A 27,354-nucleotide genomic window follows, 5' to 3' on the forward strand; every position below is an offset into this window, starting at 1 on the left:
ATACCTAAACCCTCAGTTATTACATTCAGCTACTATAGATTACTCAGAACAAGTTCCGCAAAGACAATACAAGCAAAACTAGGTCAGGGTGGAAGAATATTACGCAAATCTTTATCAAATCAGTGGGCATTAAAACCCTATACTTTTCCTAGTGGCACGAGTATTTTACTTAACGCACAACATCGCCAACAAATCAACTCGTTATTGGTGTGCACAAGAAACATCACTTCAATGCTGTTCAGCCCACATGGCCAAGTTTCAGTTGTCAACAGAAACCCAGAAAAATATGGACACACGATTATTCCTTCCCTATTTTACACTCGCTCACTATTGTATGATTATTCATCGTGTACAATATATTTTCAGACCGAAACTACAATTTATCAATGCGGCGGTTGCTCCAATCGACCACGTGGCGCGAAAGCAAGTTCACAAAGAAAACATGTGGAAAATAAATAAAAAACCCCAAAATATTACTGTAAATGGAAGAGCAGATTAAAATACATTGAATGAGTGAATTTCCGTTAAGCACAGAGCAATAATGTCACCGTGAGCTTAAGGCACATGAAACTACAATTTATCAATGCGGCGGTTGCTCCAACCGACCACGTGAAGCGAAAGCAAGTTCACAAAGAAAACATATGGAAAATAAATAAAAACCCCCAAAATATTACTGTAAATGGAAGAGCAGATTAAAATACATTGAATGAGTGAATTTCAGCTAAGCACGGAGCAATAACGTGACCATGAGCTTAAGGCACATGGTGCGTTGCCTGAACAAGGCACTAACGCAAGGTCTACTGAAACTCGAGTAAATTAAGAAAATCAATCCCTTATGGGGTTCAGTGGTAATTTCGTGCCTGATTTAACATCTGGACTTCATGACAGAGCAGATTTCAGGCAATCTAATACCTATGTTAAAATTACCAAAACGAGAGCTGCGTCTCCATGTCTGTCCAGCACCATGACCCAGGAACAAGTGCCCTTCCAACCGAATTCGCCTAACCGTTCCGCTTACAAACGTGGTGAGGGTGGCGCGCCAACCTGACAGAGCCAATACGCGCGCTTCGTGTCATCTTTGCCCTGACCTGCAAACTTGGTCTCTGCTAAACTTGTTCACGCTTGGGGGTTGGTACTACCCTACCCCAGAACGACAATTCATGTAGTGTTACAATCTGTGCCTAAAGCTTTCTGCTATATCACACACTCACTCATTTATACCGTCGAGGCTGCACAATGGGAAGGAAAATGGGAAACGTGGTACACAACAGAAAAAAATTCAATAAATAACCCTGTTTAGTCCATTCTCTCCTTTTGGACACCAGCTGAGGTATTACCTGCAAGAGAAGAAACTCTTGCTAATAATCTCTGTATGCTAGCAATTTAATAAAACATTGGAACGGTACAACAAGTTCCGTTTCAATATAAAAACTAAAATTAATTTTAAAAAATAAATTTGTTAAAGTGTTATCCTGCAGCCGGATCCTGCACTTTGCTGTTGTCAGGAAACAGTGGATATGTTATGATGCAACTGAAAATGAGAATCCCACACACCACAATAATAAAGGAGGTAGTACGAGAAACAAATAATGCTCTCCTGCTAGTTTAGTAAACAAGAAGTAACGAAATCCCTGCTTCTTCTGCATCTGACGTGGGCTAGTGGATGAGGCTACCGTTAGGGGAGCCGCGCTTACCCCTTTTACGAGGAACACGATACCGTGCTACTAATTTGGGCAGCGCTCTAAGTCAGGCCGGGAGAAGTCCGTAGCTGGGGAATGCCGGCCGGCACGGAACGGAGCGTGCAACGCGATACCTTTCCACTCTGGACATGCCGGTCGTAGCGTCCGGGTTACAGCGGCTCTGCAGCGGATGTACCGGAATAGGGCCTTCTGTTTCCATTTGCCGCGGGCACCGCTGGAGAGAAGACGAGCCGCAGGGCTGGCGTGGGAAGGAGACGGCAAACGGGTCCGGGCTCTGCCGCTATGCTGGTGGTTTCGTTCCTGGAAGCCGCGGCTATTTCCGCAGAGGGCGGCTGCGGCGGCGGCGGCGGCGGCGGTGGCGGCGGCGGCGGCGGCGTTGGCGTTGGGCAAGCGGCTTGTTTGTGACATCATTGAGCCGAGCGGATACGCCAGTTAAAAAGTTCCCGTCCGCCAAGCCGTGGTCAGTTTGTGGTGGACCTCCGCGCGGCCGCGTGCTCGCAACGACCGCTCCAGCGCTTGCCTGTCCCAGCGCGATGACGTCATGGGGTGGTTCATGCCACCGTACAAACGGCTGCCCACCCCCTGGACAGAGGACGAAGGTTTGTGTGCAACACAGCTGATTTTCACCTCTCGGCTCAGCTTTTATTGCTTATGTTATTTGCTTGTGCCTCTAAGTACGAAACTGCTAATATCCACTCAATTTTCTAAAGAAAAAAAAGTCATATTTCCTGTTTTTTCTTATTAAACTGTCCGCTGCTCGTGGTCTTGCTGTAGCGTTCTCGCTTCCCAAGCACAAGGTCCCGGGTTCGATTCCCGGCGGGGTCAGGGATTTTCCCTGCCTCGTGATGACTGGGTGCTGTTTTGTCGTCTTCATCATCATTATCATCATTCATCCCCATTACGGTCGGAGGAAGGCAATGGCAAACCAACTCCACTAGGACCTTGCCTAGTACGGCGGTACGTTTCACCTGCATTGTTCCCCTACGCTCTGTCATGGAGTATGGGACTTTATCATCTTTTTAAACTGACATCCATGTTACAGTGTATTTACAATAGTTGGACGAAAATACGGAAACACCGTGAGAAACTCATGCCTATATAAATCCAGGTACTATCCAAGCCTGCAGGTAGTGCATTCTGTTTGGCCATGAACGGCGTGTGTGCATTCTTTTCAATACGTTGCAAGTGTCAGTCTTGGCAGAACAGTGATCTTTGTGGTTGTCAGTGCACTACCGCGGTCCTAAGTGAATTCTAACGTCGGCAAATTGTTGTTCCTCGCATGGTGGGTGCTTCCGTAATAGGTGGTGGTGGTTAGTGTTTAACGTCCCGTCGACAACGAGGTCATTAGAGACGGAGCGCAAGCTCGGGTTAGGGAAGGATTGGGAAGGAAATCGGTCGTGCCCTTTCAAAGGAACCATCTCGGCATTCGCCTGAAACGATTTAGGGAAATCACGGAAAACCTAAATCAGGATGGCCGGAGACGGGATTGAACCGTCGTCCTCCCGAATGCGAGTCCAGTGTGCTAACCACTGCGCCACCTCGCTCGGTGCTTCCGTAATAACGGGAACCGGAATGCTTGTTTTTGAAATAACACCCCGCCATTTGACTGATTTGCTGTTTATTTAAGTACATCCCAGGATACGGCCTTTATGCCATTTGTAAGTGTTTGGTTTTATGTCTTTAACAGGCATTGCAGGAAACGGGTTGTACTTAAATAAACAGTAAAACAGGCAAATGGCGGAGTGTTCCATTAAAAAATACTGCATGACTGTTGCTCAGCAACATCGAAAACTGATGTTTCCATCCGGCCGGAGTGGCCAAGCGGTTCTAGGCGCTACAGTCCGGAACCGCGCGACCGCTACGGTCGCAGGTTCGAATCCTGCCTCGGGCATGGATGTGTGTGATGTCCTTAGATTAGTTAGGTTTAAGTAGTTCTAAGTTCTAGGGGACTGATGACCACAGCAGTTAAGTCCCATAGTGCTCAGAGCCATTTGAACCATTTTTTTGATGTTTCCAGAGGCATTGTATCGAAGACTTACATCGGCTACAGGAACGGCGGGAAAATACCATCCGTTAAGTCACAAAGCGGACGAAAGTGATCATGACGGACGGCCATTTAAGGGGTGTGTGACGAAAATGAATATGACGACAACTGCGGAAGTCACTGCAGAAATGAATGTCACTATCGACAACCCGGTCAGCACAAAAACAACATGAAGGTAGCTCTATAAGCTGGAAATTATACAGCGAGCAGCAATTCCAAAACTACACATCAGTGATGCAAATTCGCGTTATGCGATAAAGCGGTACCGAAGCCATAAAACCTGAACTATAGACCGTCATTTATGGCCTACTTTACGTCTTAAGAGCGATATATGGCAGTGGTTTGGTGATGATTTGAACAGCCGTATCATGGTATCCATTGACCCTACGGCTGCTCTTCAAGGCCGCATTACTGCCAAGGATTATGTGACTATTTTGGCTGATCACACACATTCCAAAATACAGTGTTTGTTCCTGAAAGCTGAGGCTGTGTTCCAAGACGACAGGGCCCTGTTCACACGTCTCGCATCGTCCAGGACTGGTACTGTGAGCACGAGAATGAATGGTCGCATTTTCTGTGGCCACCACAATCACGCGATCTCAATATTACTGAGCCTTTACCGTCCACATGAGAAAGTAGCGTGGGTGATCGCTATCCATCTCCGTCATCGTTATCTGAAGCTGCCACTATTTTGCACCATATTAAGCGTGGTTCAAAAATGGTTCAAATGGCTCTGAGCACTATGGTACTTAACTTCTGAGGTCATCAGTCCCCTAGAACTTAGAACTACTTAAACCTAACTAACCGAAGGACATCACACACATCCATGCCCGAGGCAGAATTCGAACCTGCGACCGTAGCGGTCACGCGGTTCCAGACTGTAGCGCCTAGAACCGCTCGGCCACTCCGGCCGGTAAGCATGGTAATGTGTAGTGTTTATGGTGTTTCTCTCATATTGTCGTCCACTCCGAGTATGATGATTAAGATTACACGTCAGAATTTGTGGCAAAATTGTGTGCTGGACATGGACGCGAACCAGGATAATTGGCATTTGTACAGAGCGCAGTTCCTAATGTTCAATCCTACTCCATTTCTTGGACAGACTCAAAGCTTCGGCTTACTATTAAAAACTTTTCACCTCTTCGAAACTACCTAGCAACGGGTTTACACAGGGAGTTAAAAAAAGGTATTCCATTGGAGAGGTGGTAGGCATAATACGGACCAAAGCGAGAAAAACAGTCAAGTAAACACGGGTCTAAAACGCGTAGCTTAAGAGCTATAAGCACGTGTTGCTCTTTACTACTGTGAAACACGTTTCTTCCGCTGTAAATTCTTTGCTAATACGAACGACCTACTGATTGCAGTAAACCAATGGGGACGCATTACTCTGTTTTTGTCCATAAATATTATAAAATAAGGAAACATACAGCTGTAAACCGTGTTCACAGTTTTGGTTAAGTGCAGCGTATACCGTAGTTCCAATCGAGCCAGTTTTTGTCTCGATAAATTTGTAAAATGCTTTTATATTTTATTTTTATCTTTGCACTTACCAGCATAAAGTCAGACTATATTCCACATGGTAAACGGCAAAATGGCAAATTCGGTCTGACGAATGCAAGCATCCGTCGAGCTCGTGTCCTGTATGCTGAAAAAATCCAGAGTGCACGATACCATCTGCACAATTATTGCTCTTTTTTGTTAGTTCATTTGTTTACTGCATCCTGTAGATCTATCGTAATAGCAAAGAGGTTGCAGTAGAAGAGATCAGTTTCACAGTAAGATGGAAGTGCTCAAAGCTCTTAAGACATGTATTTTAGAGTTCAGTTTATTCGTCATTTTTTTCTTGTTGGTTCCATACTACCACCGTTCGAAATAAGGAATACTTCTTATTACATCTTGCATAAGAAGTTATTATGTCAACATCGCCTAAATCCTACAACCATCAGTTTTAGCAATTCATTGCTATCTTCAGATATCATAATTAATCCTCACACAGCTTCAGCCTCCTTAATCATATGACGACATAATTTGTAGCAATTCGTGATGTTTTGAATGTGTATAACTTGAGTTTTATATATCATGGCAAGCTGTTATTTGATTAATTATTACATCTGACGATGGCAATAAGATGCCGAAATCGGTAATGTGAATGTAGTAGTCATTAGGCAATTTTGACGTAGTAAATTACTGTAGGAACGTTTATAACGTCGCATGCTCCTGTTTGACAATATGTCAAATGTTCAAACAAATTTCGGGTTTGCAGCCGGTCATCGTTCAATACTTCGCACGATATATATTTTAAAATTCACAATATGTCAAATTCTTAGCAACAGTTTGAAGCTATGAGTCGGTCCATGAGAGCTATCGGATAGCTCAGTTGCCAGCGTATTGCCCGACAAGAGGCACATCAGATACCTATCCAGCCATCCAGAATTAGGTTTTGTTGTTTCCCTGTACCGCTTGACGCAAATGCCGGAACGGTTCCTCGCAAAAGTACACGGTCTATTTCCTTTCCCACTCGTACCTGTGCGAGATCGAAGTTCGCTTCCAATTACCTTCTCGTCCTCGGAGCTAAATCTCCAGCTTCCATCTTTACGAAAAGCAGACGACTTGTTTCGGGTCCCGGTTCGGCACACAAATTTTAACTGCAGCTTATATGCCATTAATGTGAATGTCACTTCTGCCATTCAACGTTATTAGAGGCAAAGTTACGAAGAACGAAACGCAGTATTTCGCACACGCAAGTGTGCTTCTTAGTCGAAGATTGTTGAGCTTAGTATTCAGAATGTGCAACCATTAAAATTCTAGTTACGTATTTCTTTCATACACATTTTAAAATAATATTTGATAAATCATGACGGCAGCACACTCTAAGGACAAAATAGATGGTTTCAGCGTCCATCCTGTTTCGGAACGACCAAGTTTGGTCCCAAGCAAAATAATCGAACACGTGGTTAATAAATTTCATAACAGCGTTTTGAAAACGTGGGTAGGCTATCACGGTAAAATGCGCTCCCGGTTACCAAATACCTTTTTGTCCTAAACTACAGAGTAACAAACAAGGTAAAGACAACTATGCAGAATGAAAGAACATTAGAGATTCACATGTATGAACTCAATGTGAGTGAAACATAAAACTGGGAAAAACTATAGAATCCTATAAACCAGCGTCAAAGATCATCTTCTACGGTAAAGCTAAAGGCTAAAAATGACAGTCATTCAGACGTTATTGCCGCCATGCCTTATTAACTTCGTAGAGCGCAGCATTATGATGATGTTTGGATTGTGGGGCGCTCAACCGCGCGGTTATCAGCGCCCGTATAAATTCCGAACCTTTGCTCAGCTCAATCTCGCCACTTTCATGATGATGATGAAATGATGAGGACAACACAAACATCCAATCATCTCGAGGGAGTTGAAAATCCATGACCCCGCCGGGAATCGAACCCGGGACCCCGTGTTCGGGAAGCGAGAACGTGACCGCGAGGAGCGCAGCATTAGTCTCTCTGTGTGTTCTGTAGGGCTGCGACTTGTGACACTGCGAGAGACCTCAAGTGTTTTGTTTACAGTGATGCCGAAAGCGCTTCCTGACAGGCTCGCCTATTTACTGCTGGTATTTCCCAGAACAAAGATGCACTCAGTGGCAAACACGTTCTGCAACACACGAGAAACACGTGATTCCTAAGCAAAGCTATCGGCTAATGTTCATGTAAGCCCATTGCGAACGACAGGGAATCCGTAAAACTGCTAAAATCAATATTCACACGTACTGACTGCAACAAACTCTGAAATGAACTCAGAACAGCTGAGTCGCTCACGCGGTATTTTCATCCATTTGACTCCACGAGAACTTTCCAGTGTTTTTGAGATAGCTTTGTTTACTGATGAGGCCAGATTTATTCTAGATGGTCAATAAAATTCATATTACTTCAGTGAAATAAACTGATGAAAGTAAATTATCATACAAATGTACATCGTTGTGCACCCTGTGATGGAAAACTCAACAGGAACTGTATATTTATTTATTTATTTACTTTTTGGGCCATTCAGTTTTCTGACTGATTTGTTGCGGCCCGACACGATTTCCTCTCCCGCTCTTCGTCTCAGTGTAGCACTTGTCCTCAATTATGTACTGTATGTACCTCAGTCTCTGTCTTCCCCTACAATATTCACTCTCTAAGGATCCCTCTAGTACCATGGAAGTTATACCTCAATTTCTTAACATATATCATATTATCCTGTCCCTTTCCACATATTCCTTTCCTCTCCGATCCTGCGCAGAACGTCCTTATTCCTTACTTTACCTGTCAACATAATTTTCAACATTCGCCTGTAGCATTACATCTCAAACTCTTCGATTCTCTTCTGTTCCGTTTTTCCCACAGTCCACGTTTCACTACCATACAATTCTGTGCTCCAAACGTACATTCTCAGAAATTTCTCCCTCAAATTAAGCCCCATCCTTGATACCAGTAGACTTCTCTTGCCCAGAAATTCCCTTCTTGCAGTGATAATCTGCTTCCAATTTATCTTCAGATGACCATCGAAGCTCGCATGAATATGACTGGCAGACGTCTAGTCGACATATCATGGTATGAAATAAACGACGAGCGTATGCCAGCCAGAAATTTGTTTCAACATTCAGTTTAATGGGAAAGTGTTAATGTTCATTTAACAATGAAATAAATATAAATATTTAAGAAGTGGAGGCCTACATGTATTTAAACTATCTGCGAAGATTCTTGTTGCGGTTTACGATTGGATAATGAAGTTGAACTAAAAAGAAAGATCACCAATATGGTACTAGAAAGTAATCTCAAAGACCAAAGCACTCTGCTTTTCAACGAACGGTAGAGTTATTGGAAGTTAAATTCCTAATTTGTGTGGCGATAGTGTAGGTGATTTACAGTTATTAATCTTATTAATGCATAGACGACTTTTAAATGCCTTTAATACTCAGAAATTATGAAAGTACATACTTTTCAAGTGTAAAAGTATCCATAGTGTTCCATATTTATGGTTTCTCATTCGGATATAGTTTCGCGCTGTAGTCTACAGGCACTTTGAAGAGTTGCGTGGAGAAGAGGCGGGTGTTTAAGTTTTCTGGTGGTGGCTAGTTATCTTTGCTCGTTTCTCTACGATTGTCTGGGATCGAATTTACATTCGTCTATATTACGTTCATACCCTTGCATGTCCATCACAATGTTATTACGACTGATCTAGCCCATTAATTAAAGTAACTTATTATTTTTATGCGTGATGATAACTAGGATGATACTTGTTTATAATCTACAGCCATCGGAGGGGAGGAGTGGGAGAGAAGGAGGCACCATGTATCGTATATCATTTTTAAGTTCGTTAAATTCCTCCCTGATCACGATTCCTTCTGGAGAAGTATCTTAGAATTTAAGATACACATATAGACCTCATGGGTATGAACACAGCACCGATTGGAAAGTGGGACTGTGCAACGGGCGGGTGCGTTAGAGTAAAAATATATTTATTAATCACAACGCAAATTAATTAAGCAATAATAAGGACTCGTGTCGATAAACAGTCAAAAGAACACTTCTCTACACATTGCCATACACTTATAAGGACAAGATGTGCACATAGTTAAACAAACACAAGAATCCTGTGACAAAGTATTCTTTAAGTGGTCCCTTAATACATATTTACATAAGGGAAATCAGAAATATACAATAAAACATGATCACACACGCAGCCCGATTCCAGGAGGTGAGAGGCCTAGGGCAAGGGGAACAGAGAACGCTCAATTCACTTGCATGTGGATGCATTGAGGAACCCAACAACTTTTGCGAGAGTACCAGTACAAGACACGCTGTATCTTTTGGCCCAACAGTTTATAGCTAGAATCGTCTAGTTTTTTCGTCATGTTCTAGCGACAACGTGATTCTTGTACCGCGATGAATGTTACAGCAATGGGCTCACCACTGTCTCGTGCAGTCGCGAATTTTTTCTTGGAGCACCATAAACAAATTGTTCAAATGGCTCTAAGCACTATGGGACTTAACATCCGAGGTCATAAGTCCCCTAGACTCAGAACTACTTAAACCTAACTAACCTAAGGACATTACTCACGTCCATGCCCCAGGCAGGATTCGAACGTGCGACCGTAGCAGCAGCAGCGCGGTTCAGGACTAAAGCGCCTAGAACCGCTGGGCCACAGCGGCCGGTGGAGCACCTTGAGGAGCAGGCTCTGAACTCTGCGGTGTTGCGTCCGACTTGTTTTCTAAGGTACGTCGATGACACCTTCCTGATATGGCGTCGCGGTGATAGTACACTTCAATAGTTCGTGGATCCCAACATGAAATTTACCATCGAGATGGAGAAGGATGACAAGCCGGCGGCTTTCCTGCCATACTGTTGGGCAAGTTAGGACGCGTACGGCAGAGACATGGATTGAGACCATATCAACAGAGACCACGTGTGCACACTGCAGTCGTGGGGGCGGGCTCTGGATGTCGCAAGGATGCAACGACGGATGCTTAACGCCTGTAGGGAAGCGGGAGCGACAGTTTCAAACGTGGCGCCCACTCGCGCCACATGACGCCAGCGGGCCTTAGCTGCTAAGAGCTGCCCAACTCAACTTCCGCGTACGCGTCGTCTCGGCCCTCTGTGATTGGTGCCGGAGGACGAAACCGTAGGTATGTAACCGAGAAATCGTGCCAATCACGGCAGTCAGTAGTTTTACTCCTGACGACGATGGCGGACAATTTTATTCTAATTGACGATTTTGAAGGTTTTATTCAGAATTGCAGTTGTTTGTGACACGTGGCAATGCGACCGAAGTTCATTAATGTTCTTCGTGATTATTGTTGTCCCCATACCGGGTAGGCTATATAAGGGGCGTGAACAGTGTCAGATGTTGAGTGTGAAGGACTCGGAGATACGGCATAGTCATGTGGAGAGCGTCAGAAGCAACTGAAGTAGTGACCTTTTGGTTCAAAATGGATCTGAGCACTATGGGACTTAACTCTGAGGTCATCAGTTCCCTAGAACTTAGAACTACTTAAACCTAACTAACCTAAGGACATCACACACATCCATCCCCGACGCAGGATTCGAACCTGCGACCATAGCGGTCGCGCAGTTCCAGGTTGAAGCGCCTAGAACCGCTCGGTCATCGCGGCCGGCGACCTTTTGGTCTGCAATATCTAAACCTGTGGGGCATTCGGAGTACCAGTGCATATCTAAACCTGCCCTGTTGTTGCAGCGCATGGAAATGTGAGGGCAGGCATATTCTTCATCAAGTTTTTGGTCTACCAAGTCTGGCCACCACGAGAGTGGGTCACAGTATTGTGTACCAACCACATTGAAACCTATTCACATCGGTGCCTGCCATCCTAGAACAAATAGTGGATTCACTACAACATTCTGACATACCGTACCGCTGGTTGGAGACTAGCTGCATCCGGGCCGGGGTTTTACCAGCCCAAGGATAGGCTTCCGTGACGGCTGACCGGAGAGCGTGGCTTACTATTGAATAGCATGGCGTTCAGTTTAATGAAGAATCGTTTTCTGCACCTCCCCGGATGAACACCGTCAGTGGGTGAGGCGGCGACCGGGTACTTCGTTTTTTTGGCCAGGCAGTATATTTACAGTCGCATAATATTCTCTAGTTGTGGACCTTAAAACTAGTATTGAGATTACATGCTACTTTCCATGGAATAACACCTTAGCTTCGAACAAAACTGGGGATGCTGCCTTAAACCCAGACAGATCCGTGTTCGCTCGTGACAGCCTAAACAGAAAGATATAGAGGGCTTGTCAGTGCATTTTCAAGCGCCCGAGAAAGAAAATGTGCCCACCAGAAACCAAACGTTGATCTGCGCACTGTCATCAATCAATAAGAAGCTGAACAGTCTACGAACAGCTTCTTTCCTGTCCTCCCCCTTTCGTCATTCTAGAGCCAAAAATGTTTCACGAGTGTGACTCGTTGACACCGATCGTGTGCAATAAGCAGAGGCTCCTTCCCTCCACCAAAACCAGTCTTGACCTGAGGAAGGTCGTTTTAATACGGTCGAAACATCGGTTCTACAGTCTTTAATCAAAGTATTTTATACAACAACGCGGTACAACTGTAATTATCAAGGCATCGACCTCGGAAGCCCGTGTAGTACAGTTTGTACAGGTTTTGTAAGTGTCTAACCAGCGCCGATCTAAGCGAGGTCGCTCCCTCGCTACCACTGGCGCACAGTGCTCCAGCGCCCCGCGGCCACGCACCATTTCCCTCGTGTCCCCTGCCAGTGGGCGCACGGCTGGCGTCGGCCACGCGCTGCGGCGACCCGCATTGTGCTCACAAAGGCGGCTCGCTGCAGCAGGAAGCGGCGCCAGATGGCCGCGGCGCAGCCCTTGTCTGCGCGCAGCCGCCGGGAGGCGCGCTAGTGCGCACTGTGCGCCTCCGCCGCCGCCGGCACCTTCTGGTAGAGACCAGAAATGTACTCCGTGTACTCGCTTTAACCATTTCAGTACCAACGTGACGTGTGTGTCTCACCATAAGTCATGATAGAGGCGTATAAAATTTGTTACATGTTACTGCTATGTATCAGTGTCCCACTGGTAAGGGAAGCCTGCTAATGGTTACCAGAATTCTTATAATTAGTTACTGCACCTGTAGGTTGTGCTGTCCTCTAGTTTCATCGTTAACTCTCATCTCTGTATTGTCACATCTAAATAGTACGTACCTGTAGATAGGCAACCCTGCCTTCGCGCCTTTCCGAGCACATCGTGTCACCGACTTCTATCCACGGTGACCCTTTGCCACTTCAAAAATGAAGCCCATATTGAGCAGCTGTAGTGTGCGCTACATATTTGGAGAAATACTCTGCCCACTGATGTGTGTCTGTTTTCAATCTGACTTTTAGTTTTTGCGGAGTCGTCTTCTGAATCCCTGGAAGTACTTACGAACAATCCTGTATGTGAAACTTCCTGGTAGATTAAAACTGTGTGCCGGACCGAGAATCGAACTCGGGACCTTTGCCTTTCGCGGGAAAGTGCTCTAACAACTGAGTTATCCAAGCACGATTCACGCCCCGTCCTCACAGCTTTACTTCATCCAGTACCTCGTTTCCTATCTTCCAAACTTTACAGAAGCTCTCCTGCGAACCTTACAGAACTAGCACTCCCGAAAGAAAGCAGACGGGGACTGAGTCGTGCTTGGGTAGCTCTGTTGGTAGAGCACTTGCCTGCGTAAGGCAAAGGTCCCGAGTTCGAGTCTCGGTCCGGCACACAGTTTTAATCTGCCAAGTAGTTTCATATTAGCGCACACTCCGCTGCAGAGTGAATATCTCATTCTGGAATCCCGTATGTCCTATCCCAAATCCCAACCCCCTTGGAAAAAGAAATTGCAAGAAGTATATTGCTTCTAACTAGGACTTTAATTTAAATAACCGTACATTAATGTTTTCGAAATTAAATTGGTAGCAAAGGGTTAAACTTGCCAGTGAGACCTGTGGCGTCATCTTCAAGCTCACCGTCCGTCTCCGCCGCAGTCCAATTCTCACCTGAGGCTGCTGTTGGGTACAAGTGGACTCGGTTCGCTCAGAAAGGAGTACCCGAGCTCGCAGGTATATTCCCCCTACGTACACCACCGGGTTGAAAGAAATTTCGGCCATTAAACGGTAAATTACTATTTCTTTTTTCCACACAATCACGATTTCTGCCGTTCTCAAGAGCAACGTCAACTCTCACAAAACGTCCGACCAGTCTACAGGACAGAAGCAACCATTGGGCATGACGTTTGTTATATAGGGTGAATCACCTATAACTTTCAACGGATATATTACGTAAATGGAAAGTGGCATTGATGTGCGGTTTTTACAGAACAGATTGATAGTCAAGGGGCTCAGACTGTAATAGCACTTAGAAATTCCATTTTTGTACGACAATACACCTTTTTAAAAGTAACAATGCCTGTTGAAATACGATGTCTCGTAAACGACTCGCACTTCAATACCACGAAAAAATCCACTGACATTCTAATTTACCCTACTTTTAATCTGCTAGTGTCAATAGGCATTGTACTGTTTACAAAAAGTGTGTGTTTGCACAAAAAGTACACTTTCTAAGTATTAGTACAATCTGTTGATTGGCTAACAATACGAGCCCCCTGACTGAGTCCTTTGTGTGAAACACGTACATCGATACCACTTCCGATTTCCGCAATATTAGCAGTGCAAGTTTTGGGTGATTCACCCTGTATACCAATATAACGACTGATCAGTTAGCAGTGAATATTGTTCTATTTATACGTGCATTTATATATATAAAACTGTTTCGAAGAGTCCCGTTAATACCTATTCAGAGAATTTCTGTTAACATATACAGACTTTCGAGGCGTTACCAGTCTGCGACGGCGGTACCAGAAAACATGAGATAGGGGTGTAATCTCAAAATGGTGATTAATTATTAAAATAAATCAAAGAAATGAGTGCTAAGCGACACAAGTTACTGTTAGCCCATAAACGCAAGCTGCCGGGACCAAATGAATACAGAAATAGTGAGCTTTCGTTGAGACAGTGACGTTGCAATGAGCCCAGATTCCGTTTGACGTAGAACATATGTTTTCTCGTGGTGGTGCTGGAATAAACAAGAATAAAACCTTTGCACCAATCACTTTGTAAGGGTGTACATAAAGCCAGGGAACACTTTCAATTATTTATTGCACAAAAACTAAACATTGTACAGATGTCATACGTATTGCATTTTGAAGAGAAACTCTGAAAGTTTTTTTACAAACATTCTATAAGCGGACCATGAGTCACCCGGCAGACGTCAATACGGTAATCGAATTCTTGCCATACCCGTCCCAGCATGGCATGGTCGACTGTGGCAGTCGCTTCCCGTATTCTCTCCCGGAGCTCTGCTACATCACATGGTAGAGGCGGCACATATACCAGATCTTTAATGTGTCCCCACAGAAAAAAGTCACACAAAGTGAGATCTGGTGATCGGGAAGGCCATTTCATGAAACAGATGTCCCCTTCTGTAGCACGGCAGATCCATCGATGCTGCAACTCCGTGTTCAAGTACCCATGAACTTCACGATGAAAATGGAATGGAGCCCCATCCTGCTGAACGATGAACGGAAAGTCCGATTGCATTTGAGGCATCAGACTTTTTTTTTCTTTATTGTAATTTTAATCACCTCATACAGGTGGGCTGTCAGCAGCATATTACGCTGCTCTTCAGCCTTAAGTGGTACAATAATATGACATATAGGTGACACAGACAATACAATAAAAACGCCGGGCAAAAAATTTAGATACAAAAAACAATAAACATGAAGCCATTCACGCTGGACGAGAGAAACACTAACACTTGTTGACACGGCACACATAACACGGATGACTACGACGGCACACGTGAACAGTGGAGGCGTGACGGCGAAAGGACAATAAACACAAAACGAAGGCACGCACACGAGACACTGATGGCGATGATCTCCGGCGCGCGAAAGTCCACTGAGCGTGTACGAGTCCGGGGACCTGCCAAGAGAGGAGGCGGGGGGGTGGTGGGAGAGGGAGAGGGGAGAGCAGAGATGCCATGGGCAGAGGAGATAGGGGGAAGAGAGGAAGGGGGAGGGGAAGCCTGGGGGTAGAGGGGTGGAGGAAGGGGGATGGGGGGAAAAGGAAAGAGAAGGGAGGGGAAGGGAGGGAGGGTGCCTAAAGGAAAGGACACAGGAAGTGGGGGGGAGGATCAAAGTTGATAGGAGGGGTAGATGGAGGGAAGGAGGACATCATCAGGGAGGGGGAGCTGGCGGAAGCCACCTTGGGAGAGGGTAAGGAGGGTGGAGAGATGGAGACCAGGTGGGACGTGAGAATACAAGTGTGGCAGCGGGTGCAGGCGGGAGAGGATGGGCGAGACAAGCGGGTGAGGAGGATCGAGTTTGCGGGAGGTGTACAGGATCCGTATCCCTTCAAGGAAAAGGAGGAAGTGGGGGAACAGAATGAGATCGTACAGGATCCGCGTGGGGGAGGGGAGACGGATGCGATAGGTGAGGCGGTGAGCATGGCATTCAAGGATTTGAAGGGATTTATAAAAGGTAGGGGGGGGGGCGGAGATTCAGGCCAGATGGGCGTAACAAAGGATAGGGCGGATGAGGGATTTATAGGTGTGGAGTATGCTGGAGAGGTCCAGAACCCACGTACGGCCGGAAAGGAGCTTGAGGAGACGGAGTCGGGAGCGTGCCATAGCTTGGATTGTCCGGAGATGGGGGGTCGAGGAGAGTCGACGGTCGAGGGTGACGCCAAGGTACTTAAGGGTGGGGGTGAGGGCGATAGCACGGCCATAGATGGTGAGATAGAAATCAAGGAGGCGGAAGGAGGAGGTGGTTTTGCCTACAATGATCACCTGGGTTTTGGAGGCATCAGACATTGCTGCAACATGCCTAAGTAGGAATGTCTCTCGTACGCGCTCCACATTCACGTCACTCACACTGGGACATCTACTTCTCTTCACCAGGCAAAAGCAACCCGTTGTAACGAATTTCTTGTGCCAGTAGTAAATGGTCTTCCTTGTTGGTGGCTTCTTGCCGTACTTAGTTGTAAATATCGGTTGAACAGCTGTAGCACACTTGTTTTTGTCGAACTGCAACACACAGAAATCTCGCTCCGCAACTAAACTCGCCTTGTCTGCGACTAGCGCTGACTATCGGCAAATTACGGAACTACGCTGTGGCGGTATACATGGGGAAAAAAAAAAAGAAAACTTTCAGGGATTCTCTTCAAAACGACATATATATGATATCTGTACAATGTTTGGTTCTTGTGCAATAAATAATTGAAAATGTTCCTGGTCAGTGCATTTGCACACCAGGCTCGAACTTTTCACGGCAACCGACGACATGCCGCTAGTAATGAGGGTAATGCTCAAGGGAGATTATATTAGTAGCGTGTGGATGTTGAGAATTATGGTCTGACACAAAATGCGCGGTTGTAATGACCACTGTAACCAGTGGTCAGCACATTTGCCAGCTACGCGGAAGACCCGCGGTCGAAATACGGTCCGGCACAAATTTTCAACTTTCCCTATTGACTCAAATCAATGTCCACTAACAGCCAATGTCTGTAATTCCTTTGTGTCTCAAGTAATTTGCGTTTAAGCCCTCCGCAGTCTCTTAAAACACAGCTTCGTTAACGGCCATCTGAACCTGTGAGTCGGTCATTTCGACTTGTCAGTACTCCTTTACAGCAGCAAGATCGTATGCTCGTCATCCGTACAAATAGTAGGCCACCGTTAGGCTTACACACCTGCTTGCTTAAGAAGAGAGAACAAGTATGAAGCGACCGCAGGGCCACAGTTGTGTGACACATATTCGTGGAACTATAGCAGGAACGAAGGAAGACCATCAGCGGCGCCTTGATTTGTGAAGTATGCAGGCCGAACATCAGACCCGCACTCGGTCCGTTTCGGATCTCTACTTCCTGGTCTGTCTGCCCCTCCATAGGTCCAAACAGGACCTAACTCTATCAGTTTGTCGACTCAGTAGGCTATGGCTTCGGTAACAGTGGCACGGATATCGGTAGCTTCCGCCAACAATCGGCGTCAGCCGAAGACCGCCGACCTTTTCAAACCAGTACGCCAGCACCTGCGGGGGGCACAGTGCAGCCTGTCTCATTGGCCGAACATACAGACTTCGGACGACAGCCAGCAAAATTAAAATTAGGTCTTTTTCCGGTCGAATCGGCCGACGTTCTCAAACACGAAATAAGGACTACGAGAAAATGGTGAGTTTAATCAAAGGAAGGAGGAGTTTGTGGCATCCTGAGGATAAAAGATGTCTTAATCTGGATGTAGATCGGGATCCATTGTTTTATTGGAAACCACAAGTAGGAAAAACATACGGCGTAAATTATAAGCCTAAAAGAAAATCTGTTCAAGTGAGAAGGCTGGCGTATCTTACGCTTACGCTTACAGTTACATGAATGATTCACTTTTGACTTGTGTTAGGTGAGTATTAGGTGCCTACAGATTATTATTACTGCTGATTACTGGTTTTTTTATGCCACTAGTGTGGCGATTCTGTTATACGAAATGGTTTCTAATTTGGTGTAGGTGTTATCCACTTTTCAGTGCCTTAGATCCTCAGAGTATTTTAATCTAAAATTAATGTTTGTCTTTCACACGTATGCTGAATGACACTCCCTGAAGGTTAATTGAAATATGTCGTTTTGTTGGATTTACTTGAAGATGTGCACAGTGTTTGTAATCTTGCATTGCAATGTCACCATGAATTATCTCTAATATGCAATAGAATGTTTCCCTCGTCCCCACATATATTTGTAAAACTTGTATGGCTATTCCAGTGACTGAGGAAAGGGTGCACAGTACTCACCACCTTCTTTGGGAGACAGATGTCGTTCATTCGCATGCATTTGGTGTATTTTTAATAGCAAAAACTGCAATGCAGCAGGTCCTCTCCAAACACAGAGGTGTCGAGGTGTCCATTTCGCCCAAGATGGTTACAGTAGTTCATTACCTCGTTCATAGAATATATCAACCTAACTTCTTTTATCCCGCCAAAAACTGACGGAGATCGGACCTATAGCAGCCAATTAGTCGCCCTAAGTTATCGACGGCCTTTGGCGATTGTGACTAAGTTTCATCTGACAAGGGAAGCATGTACATAACTGGGCATCGATTCCTCTCATCTTTCGCAGGGTTCTCCTTCTTATGTTCGCGGAAGGGGGGGGGGGGGAGGGGAGAGCTCTTTTACCTCCAGAATATGTTACCTAAGCGGTGGCCATTATCCTTTTACAGTAAAGAGACGTACCCTCGGCAAAATAACGGCTGTCAGTCGTTTAAGGAACCAATACAGCTAGTCAATACTGCTTATGTTGCAAGACCAGATCAGTCATTCAGACTGTTATCCTTGCAACCGTTGCAGAGACTGCTGGCCCTCTTCAAGAACCAAATATTAGTCCGGGCTCTTCAAAGATATCCTTGCAATCTAGAGGAAGTGGCAAAATAGTAACACCAAAAACACAACACATTACTTTGCCTCATATAATACAGAAAAATAGTTGGCATTCAAAACAGCTTACAGTCGTTTAGCAATGGATAAATACAGGTCCTGTGTGGTTTTCAAGTGAATCATACCACCCTGCACATGGAGAGAGACCACGCGCTCTTCTCCACAGAGTAGACCACGAAGGCTCGATAACGTTGAGTTAAATAATACTGGCGACCTGTGGAGATGCGACAATTCTTCCTCGTGTTCACAAATCCAGTCGTGGACGATGTGAGGTGTGTGAACAGGGTCCTTATCGATTTCTAATACCGCATCGCCATTGGAGAATAAACATTGGATGGACCTAATCAGCGAATGCAAGGTAAAATATAAGATAAAAAGTTAAAAGATGTGCGTTGTTGTTCATTTATAAGTCAGGGGCATTAATACCGGACTCATAATATGTTACGCACTCAAAGGTTATAGTTAAAATGTAGTAACTTCTTTCAAGGTTCAGCGTCCAGTCAAGACAATAAGTTCGGACGGAAGAAGGATGTCAAAGGAAATCAGTCGCGTCTTTTTCAAATGTCTGTCCGAGTATTTGTCTTAGGCAATTTAACGAAACCATTCAAAACCTAAATTTTTATGGCTGGACGGGGATCTGAACACATGCCCTTCCGAATGAGAATCCACTGTGTTAACTGTTTCGTCACCTCTGCTTCTACATGTGCTTTACTCAGCACTTTGCTTCCTAGCGATTACATTTTGTTCCCAAACTATGAAGGATAAGGGTTCATGCCAAACTTTGAGGTTAGAGTTGGAATAGGTGCCTATTTTTAAAATTTGTACGATTGTTACTTTTATGCCCTTCTTAAATAATTGGAAAGTCGTTGGAATGAAAGGTAGTGTGTTGAAGGAAAACAAGCCCTTGTCACGTCTCGTGTTTCGCAAAGGTCATTTTGGACGCTTCTCGTGGTTCAAAAGGCTATGGTACTAGTGGCATGGACTTCGAAACGCAGTAACTACACACTGACTCGACTAAGGATAGTTTGTCTTACGTCGTTTACTTTCGTTAAATCTTACCTGAAGGACAATGCAGCATGTTCACCCTAAAGCGGGTGTTATACAGCTGTGGCCACTACCACCACCACACATTCCAATTTTTAAGATCGAACTTTAGGGAGCTGAAGTCTGCAGACTAAACTGTTGCTATTCAATCCGCAACCTGCGAGGAGTTTAAAGGATCTGATGCAGTTCTGGAGCCACCCATTGATTCGCTTCAGTATGCACTGACAGTGAGACCCGTGTGCCGAGTCAGTAATTCCCACGTGCTGCCCTACCCGACAGGAAACGTCGCCACGCTGTAAGTTGTGACCCTGCATCGTCACGCAGTGAAGTGTGCTGCCGATTGAAACTATGTTAATACAGCGGGGAAGTAGTACTGTGACATGGGTGTGCAGCAGAAATCACCGGAAGGGCTTGTACGCATGGAAAGAATCGTGTGTTGTGTGTGGAACATGTACACGTATTTGAAATGTAAATCTCACCATGTGAGCGCATACAGTGAGTAAGCCAGGCGGAACTTGGGAATCTTCCCTGTGCTGATAATAGCTATGTCGAACTTTGCTTCTATGCCCTTCAAACTCCAGGTTTTTTTTTGTTCCCTTTTTTTTGGAACTGAAGGCCTATTGTTTATTTATTATAAGAATTATTTCGGTCTATATTGGAACAATCTTCGGATAACTATTAAACTGTGCATCCTTTACATCGTTTTAAATGTTCCGTTGCAGGCAAAAAATCTAATTCAGATGTTCAAATGCGTGTGAATTCCTAAGGGACCAAACTGCTGAGGTCGTCGGTCCTTAGACTTACACGCTACTTAAACTATCTTATGCTAAGAACAACACACACACACCCATGCCCGAGGGAGGACTCGAACTTCCGGCGGGGTGGGCCGCGCAATCCGTGACATGTTTCCTTAAACCGCGCGGCTAAAAATCTAATTATATGTACCAATCTTCTCAAATAAGTCTGCCAAGTGAGTGAAACTAAACCATGTGACCTGTCGATTATTTGTTAGTACTTGTTTTTCAGTATTTTGTGATTTGTGTTTGACTATCATCAGTCTTCTGTAGTACTTTACTTATCTCACATTAGTCAATCCCATTTTCCTAATTGCGTAATATAGATCTGACTCATTTCACTTTCATGGTAAGAGTCTGATTATTTTGTTAATGTTCATATTAATGCAAAACCGTTGTCACGGTGCTTGTGTACTTCCTGATTAATCATATTTCTTTGTCTGCTGTTGTGCTGCTTATTCGTGGCACGAGACTTCAAACACGCTAAGTACGTTGCGCCGGCGCGGTGGCCAAGCGGTTCTAGGCGCTTCAGTCCAGAACCACGCGACCGCTACGGTCGCGGGTTCGAATCCTGCCTCGGGCATGGATATGTGTCGTGTCCTTAGGTTAGTTAGGTTTAAGTAGTTCTGTTCTAGGGGACTGATGACCTCAGATGTTAAGTCCCATAGTGCTCACAGCCATTTGCACAATTTGAACTACGTTGCCGAAATTTTTTTCCATTACCCATTGTATATACACAGAGGCGACAGAAGTCATGGGATAGCGATATGCACATATACACATGGTGTATCGCATACAGAAGGTATTAAAAGGGCAGTGCATTGGCGGAGCCGTCAGTTGAACTCAGGTGATTCATGGGAAAAGGCTTCCGACGTGATGATGACCGCACGCAGGGAATTTAACGTGGAGTGGGAGTTGGAGCTAGACACTTGGGCAGTTCCATTTCGAATATTGTTAGGAAATTCAATATTCCGAGGTCCACAGTGCCAAGAGCGTGCCGAGAATACCAAATTTCAGGCATTATTTCTCACGACGGACACTTAATGACTAAGTGCAGCGGCCATTACGTTGAGCTGTCAGTGCGAACAGACAAGCAACACTGTGTGAAATAAGCACAGAAATCAATGTGGGGTGTACGACGACCATATCCACTAGGATAGTGCGGCGAAATTTGGCGTTAATAGGATATGGCAGAAGATCACCGACGCGAGTGCCTTTGTTAATAGCACAACATCGCCTGCTGTGTCTCTCCTGAGCTCGTGACCACATCGATTGCATCTTAGACGACTGGAAAACCGTTGCTTGGTTAGATGAATCCCCATTTCAGCTGGTAAGAACTGATAGCAAGGTTCGATTTAGGCTCACTCCTTGAAGCCATAGACCCAACGTGTCAACAAGGCATTCTGCAAGCTGATGGTGGTTTCTTAAAGGTGTTGAGTAAATACTCATGTCAAACAGAACTGATCATTGACTGGAAATCGTTACGTTCGGGTACTTGGAGACAATTTGCAGCCATTCATCGACTTCATGTTCCCAAACAACGATACAATTTTTGTGGCTGACAATGCGCCATGAAAACCGGCCACAAGTTTTCGCGGCTGCGTAGAAGAACATTCTGGACATTTCAAGCGAATTATTTACCCACTCAGATCGTCCGATATGAATCCCATCGAACATTTATGGCACATAATCGAGAGATCAGTTCGTGCAAAAAAACCTGCACTGTCGATTCTTTCGTAATCATGGACGGATGTAGAGGCAGCATGGCTCGGTACTTCTGCAAGGGACTTATAACGACTCGCTGAATTCATGCCATGTCGAACTGCTGCAGTACGCACGACAAAAGGAGATCCGGCACGCTATTGGTAGGTATCTCGTGACTTTTGGCACAACAGTGTATTAAACTATAAATTACCACTTTGCAAGTATTCGCTATCAAGATATAATACAGAACACCTAAGCACGATAATTCGATTGTCGATAAGTATGTTCTAACATTATGACTGCTCGTCTCTGGTTTGCGTGGCACAGGGCAGGTACCACTCCAGCACATGTCCGATACCGTTCCAGAGTAATAACTCCTAACATAACTTTTTAAGTACCATAAAGTTCTCGATTTATCAAAGTGTTTCAGTTGGTTATGTTTGCAGTAATGTCCTATTATTTGGGGTACTTCATCATTATACACTTCCTTGGTTAATTATTGTTGTACGTCCCATTATCTTAAGAATAACTGTGTGTACCTTGTACAGTGAAACACTTCCACAGTGGAGTCCACTTTTAAGAAAAGCACCAAATACGAGATCGTATGTGGATATACGCACCCGTGGTCTAGGGGTCGCCGGCACGGTAGCTCAGCGTGTTCGGTCAGCGCCGGCACGGTAGGTCAGCTTGTTCGGCCAGAGGGTTAGCTGCCCTCTGTAATAAAAAAACTGAGTTAATCAATCAACAACGAACTTAAATGGATGTCTTACGACGTCCGCCCCGAGCAGATGCAACGAACGAAACCGAACAAAATGAGATTAAAAAAAAAAAAAGAGGGTTTAGCTACCCTCTGTAACAAAAAAAACTGAGTGAACGAACCAACGATCAACCTGAACAGGCGTCGTCGGACGTCCGCCACGAACAAATTCAACGAACAATCCAGAACAAATTGAGATTTAAAAAAAAAAAAGGGTTAGCGTCTTTGATTCATAATCAAAACGTCTTCGGTCCCGGGTTCGATCCCCGCCACTGCCTAAATTTTAATAAATAATCAGCATTGGCGGCCGAAGACTTCCGGCATAAGAAGTCAGCCTCATTCTGCCAACGGCCTTGTCAAAGAGGGCGGAAGAGCGGATAGAGGTTCAGGGCACTTTCTTGTCCTAGGGGTGGGAAATTGCCCCTAAAGGCGGAAGAATCAGCAATGATCAACGACATGAGGATGCAGAAGGCAATGGAAACCACTGCATTAAAGACACGTAACGTGTATCCACAGGACATGTGGCCTGTAATTGAAGAAGTGTCATGATGATCTCTCCATTGGCAAAAGATTCCGGAATAGTCCCCCATTCGGATCTCCGGGAGGGGCTGCCAAGTGGGAGGTTACCATGAGAAAAAGATTGAATAATCTACGAAAGGATAACATTCTACGAGTCGGGGCGTGGAATGTCAGAAGCTTGAACGTGGTAGGGAAACTAGAAAATCTGAAAAGGGAAATGCAAAGGCTCAATCTAGATATAGTAGGGATCAGTGAAGTGGAAGGAAGCCAAGGATTTCTGGTCAGATGAGTATCGGGTAATATCAACAGCAGCAGAAAATGGTATAACAGGCGTAGGATTCGTTATGAATTGGAAGGTGGGGCAGAGGGTGTGTTACTGTGAACAGTTCAGTGACCGGGTTGTTCTAATCAGAATCGACAGCAGACCAACACCAACAACGACAGTTCAGGTATACATGCCGACGTCGCAAGCTGAAGATGAACAGATAGAGAACGTGTATGAGAATATTGAAAGGGTAATGCAGTATGTGAAGGGGGACGAAAATCTAATAGTCATGGGCTACTGGAATGCAGTTGTAGGGGAACGAGTAGAAGAAAAGGTTACAGGAGAATATGGGCTTGGAACAAGGAATGAAAGAGGAGAAAGACTAATTGAGTTCTGTAACAAGTTTCAGCTAGTAATAGCGAATACCCTGTTCAAGAACCACAAGAGGAGGAGGTATACTTGGAAAAGGCCGGGAGATACGGGAAGATTTCAATTAGATTACATCATGGTCAGACAGAGATTCCGAAATCAGATACTGGATTGTAAGGCGTACCCAGGAGCAGATATAGACTCAGATCACAATATAGTAGTGATGAAGAGTAGGTTGAAGTTCAAGAGATTAGTCAGGAAGAATCAATACGCAAAGAAGTGGGATACGGAAGTACTAAGGAATGACGAGATACGTTTGAAGTTCTCTAACGCTATAGATACAGCAATAAGGAATAGAGCAGTAGGCAGTACAGTTGAAGAGGAATGGACATCTCTAAAATGGGCTATCACAGAAGTTGGGAAGGAAAACATAGGTACAAAGAAGGTAGCTGCGAAGAAACCATGGGTAACAGAAGAAATACTTCAGTTGATTGATGAAAGGAGGAAGTACAAACATGTTCCGGGAAAATCAGGAATACAGAAATACAAGTCGCTGAGGAATGAAATAAATAGAAAGTGCAGGGAAGCTAAGACGAAATGGCTGCAGCAAAAATGTGGAGACATCGAAAAAGATAAGATTGTCGGAAGGACAGACTCAGCATACAGGAAAGTCAAAACAACCTTTGGTGTCATTAAAAGCAACGGTGGTAACATTAAGAGTGCAACGGGAATTCCACTGTTAAATGCAGAGGAGAGAGCAGATAGGTGTAAAGAATACATTGAAAGCCTCTATGAGGGTGAAGATTTGTCTGATGTGATAGAAAAAGAAACAGGAGTCGATTTAGAAGAGATAGGGGGTCCAGTATTAGAATCGGAATTTAAAAGAGCTTTGGAGGACTTACGGTCAAATAAGGCAGAAGGGATAGATAACATTCCATCAGAATTTCTAAAATCATTGGGCGAAGTAGCAACAAAACGACTATTCACGTTGGTGTGCAGAATATATGAGTCTGGCGATATACCATCCGGGTTTCGGAAAAGCGTCATCCACACAATTCCGAAGACGGCAAGAGCTGACAAGTGCGATAAATATCGCACAATCAGCTTATCAGCTCATGCATCGAAGCTGCTTACAAGAATAATATACAGAAGAATGGAAAAGAAAATTGAGAATGCGCTAGGTGACGATCAGTTTGGCTTTAGGAAAAGTAAAGGGACGACAGAGGCAATTCTGACGTTACGGTTAATAATGGAAGCAAGGCTGAAGAAAAATCAAGACACTTTCGTAGGATTTGTCGACCTGGAAAAAGCGTTCGACAATATAAAATGGTGCAGGCTGTTTGAGATTCTGAAAAAAGTAGGGGTAAGCTATAGGGAGAGACGGGTCATATACAATATGTACAACAACCAAGAGGGAATAATAAGAGTGGACGATCAAGAACGAAGTGCTCGTATTAAGAAGGGTGTAAGACAAGGCTGTAGCCTTTCGCCCCTACTCTTCAATCTGTACATCGAGGAAGCAATGATGGAAATAAAAGAAAGGTTCATTAGTGGAATTAAAATACAAGGTGAAAGGATAGCAATGATACGATTCGCTGATGACATTGCTATCCTGAGTCAAAGTAAAGAAGAATTAAATGATCTGCTGAACGGAATGAAGAGTCTAATGAGTACACAGTATGGTTTGAGAATAAATCGGAGAAAGACGAAGGTAATGAGAAGTAGTAGAAATGAGAACATCGAGAAACTTAACATCAGGATTGATGGTCAGGAAGTCCATGAAGTTAAGGAATTCGGCTACCTAGGCATTACCAATGACGGACGGTGCAAGGAGGACATCAAAAGCAGACTCGCTATGGCAAAAAAGGCATTTCTCGCCAAGAGAAGTCTACTAATATCAAATACCAGCCTTAATTTGAGGAAGAAATTTCTGAGGATGTACGTCTGGAGTACAGCATTGTATGGTAGTGAAACATGGACTGTGGGAAAACCGTAACAGAAGAGAATCGAAGCATTTGAGATGTGGTGCTATAGACGAATGTTGAAAATTAGGTGGAATGATAAGGTAAGGAATGAGGAGGTTCTATGCAGAATCGGAGAGGAAAGGAATACGTGGAAAACACTGATAAGGAGAAGGGACAGGATGATAGGACATCTGCTAAGACATGACTTCCATGGTACTAGGGGGAGCTGTAGAGGGCAAAAACGGTAGAGGAAGACAGAGATTGGAATACGTCAAGCAAATAATTGAGGACGTAGGTTGCAAGTGCTACTCTGAGATGAAGAGGTTAGCACAGGAAAGGAATTTGTGGCGGGCCGCATCAAACCAGTCAGTAGACTGATGACCAAAAAAAAAAAAAAAAAAAAAAAAAAAAAAGTGGATATAATTCAAAGGAAAATAAATTGGCCACTTTTATTCATAACTCCCTGTCATGTACACGAGCGCTCATGTGTTAGTTTATAACTTGGCGAAAGAGTTATGTTCCCATGAATGAAATAGGAGGTGAGTGAGGGAGGTAGTCGAGGTCGAGAGACAGCTAGAAAGTAAATTAGAAGAGATGGAGGAACTGTGACTGTGGCGAAAAGCTACTGCAAATAAAGTTCACAGAAATCTTTCCCTTCGTTTCGGAAACCTACAATGTTCACCGAACATTGTGGTTAATTTTCTTAATCTCCGTTATTTCAGTAAAATGTCAGTTTGAAAAAGGCGCACTAAGCATGTGCCATTCCTCAATAACTTTTCCCATACTAGTTCGATTGTTCTCTGAAGTGCACCTGTTGGAAAAACATTGGCTATGCAGTCTAACCGCTGAAATACAAGATTTTCTACTACAGCTGAAACTCAAAACAAAATATGATGACAGATAGCTTCTCTGGAACAAATCTCAGGAGACGTACTTTAAGGCACATAAACATTTAAATCTTTGCTGACTGCATTACTTGAGACAGTGAGTGCGGTGCGGGAACTTCCTTATTCGAAAGGCGCGCTACACAGCGGCTGTTACTCATTGTTGGATGGATTTTCTTTTAAAGTTAGTTCAATAGTGATCATACAGTAGACGAGAGAGGAGCTGTTGTTCGCCTAGGCGGCTTACTTTCCCAACGGCTTTCGGTCATCGCAGCCTAGCGTGCATTCAAGGAACAGTTTAATACTATGCAT

General features: G+C 44.6%; 1 protein-coding gene across 3 annotated transcripts in view; it reads left to right on the forward strand.

Annotated features, from left to right (window-relative positions):
* The window catches only part of LOC124795136 (nephrin-like), a 721,452-nt gene that overhangs the window by 167,661 nt on the left and 526,437 nt on the right, over positions 1-27,354 (forward strand). The window contains exon 1 of one of the 3 annotated variants that reach the window (XM_047259014.1): positions 2,116-2,299. The exons of the other annotated variants lie outside the window; for them this stretch is intronic. Coding sequence (XP_047114970.1) covers positions 2,242-2,299 — 58 coding nt within the window. The 5' untranslated portion in view covers positions 2,116-2,241. Of the gene's footprint in view, positions 1-2,115; positions 2,300-27,354 lie in introns of those variants that run through there. 3 annotated transcript variants of the gene reach the window in all.

This window comes from Schistocerca piceifrons, chromosome 4 (genome assembly GCF_021461385.2).
Source record: "Schistocerca piceifrons isolate TAMUIC-IGC-003096 chromosome 4, iqSchPice1.1, whole genome shotgun sequence".
In the NCBI taxonomy this organism is placed as follows: Eukaryota; Metazoa; Arthropoda; class Insecta; order Orthoptera; family Acrididae; genus Schistocerca; species Schistocerca piceifrons.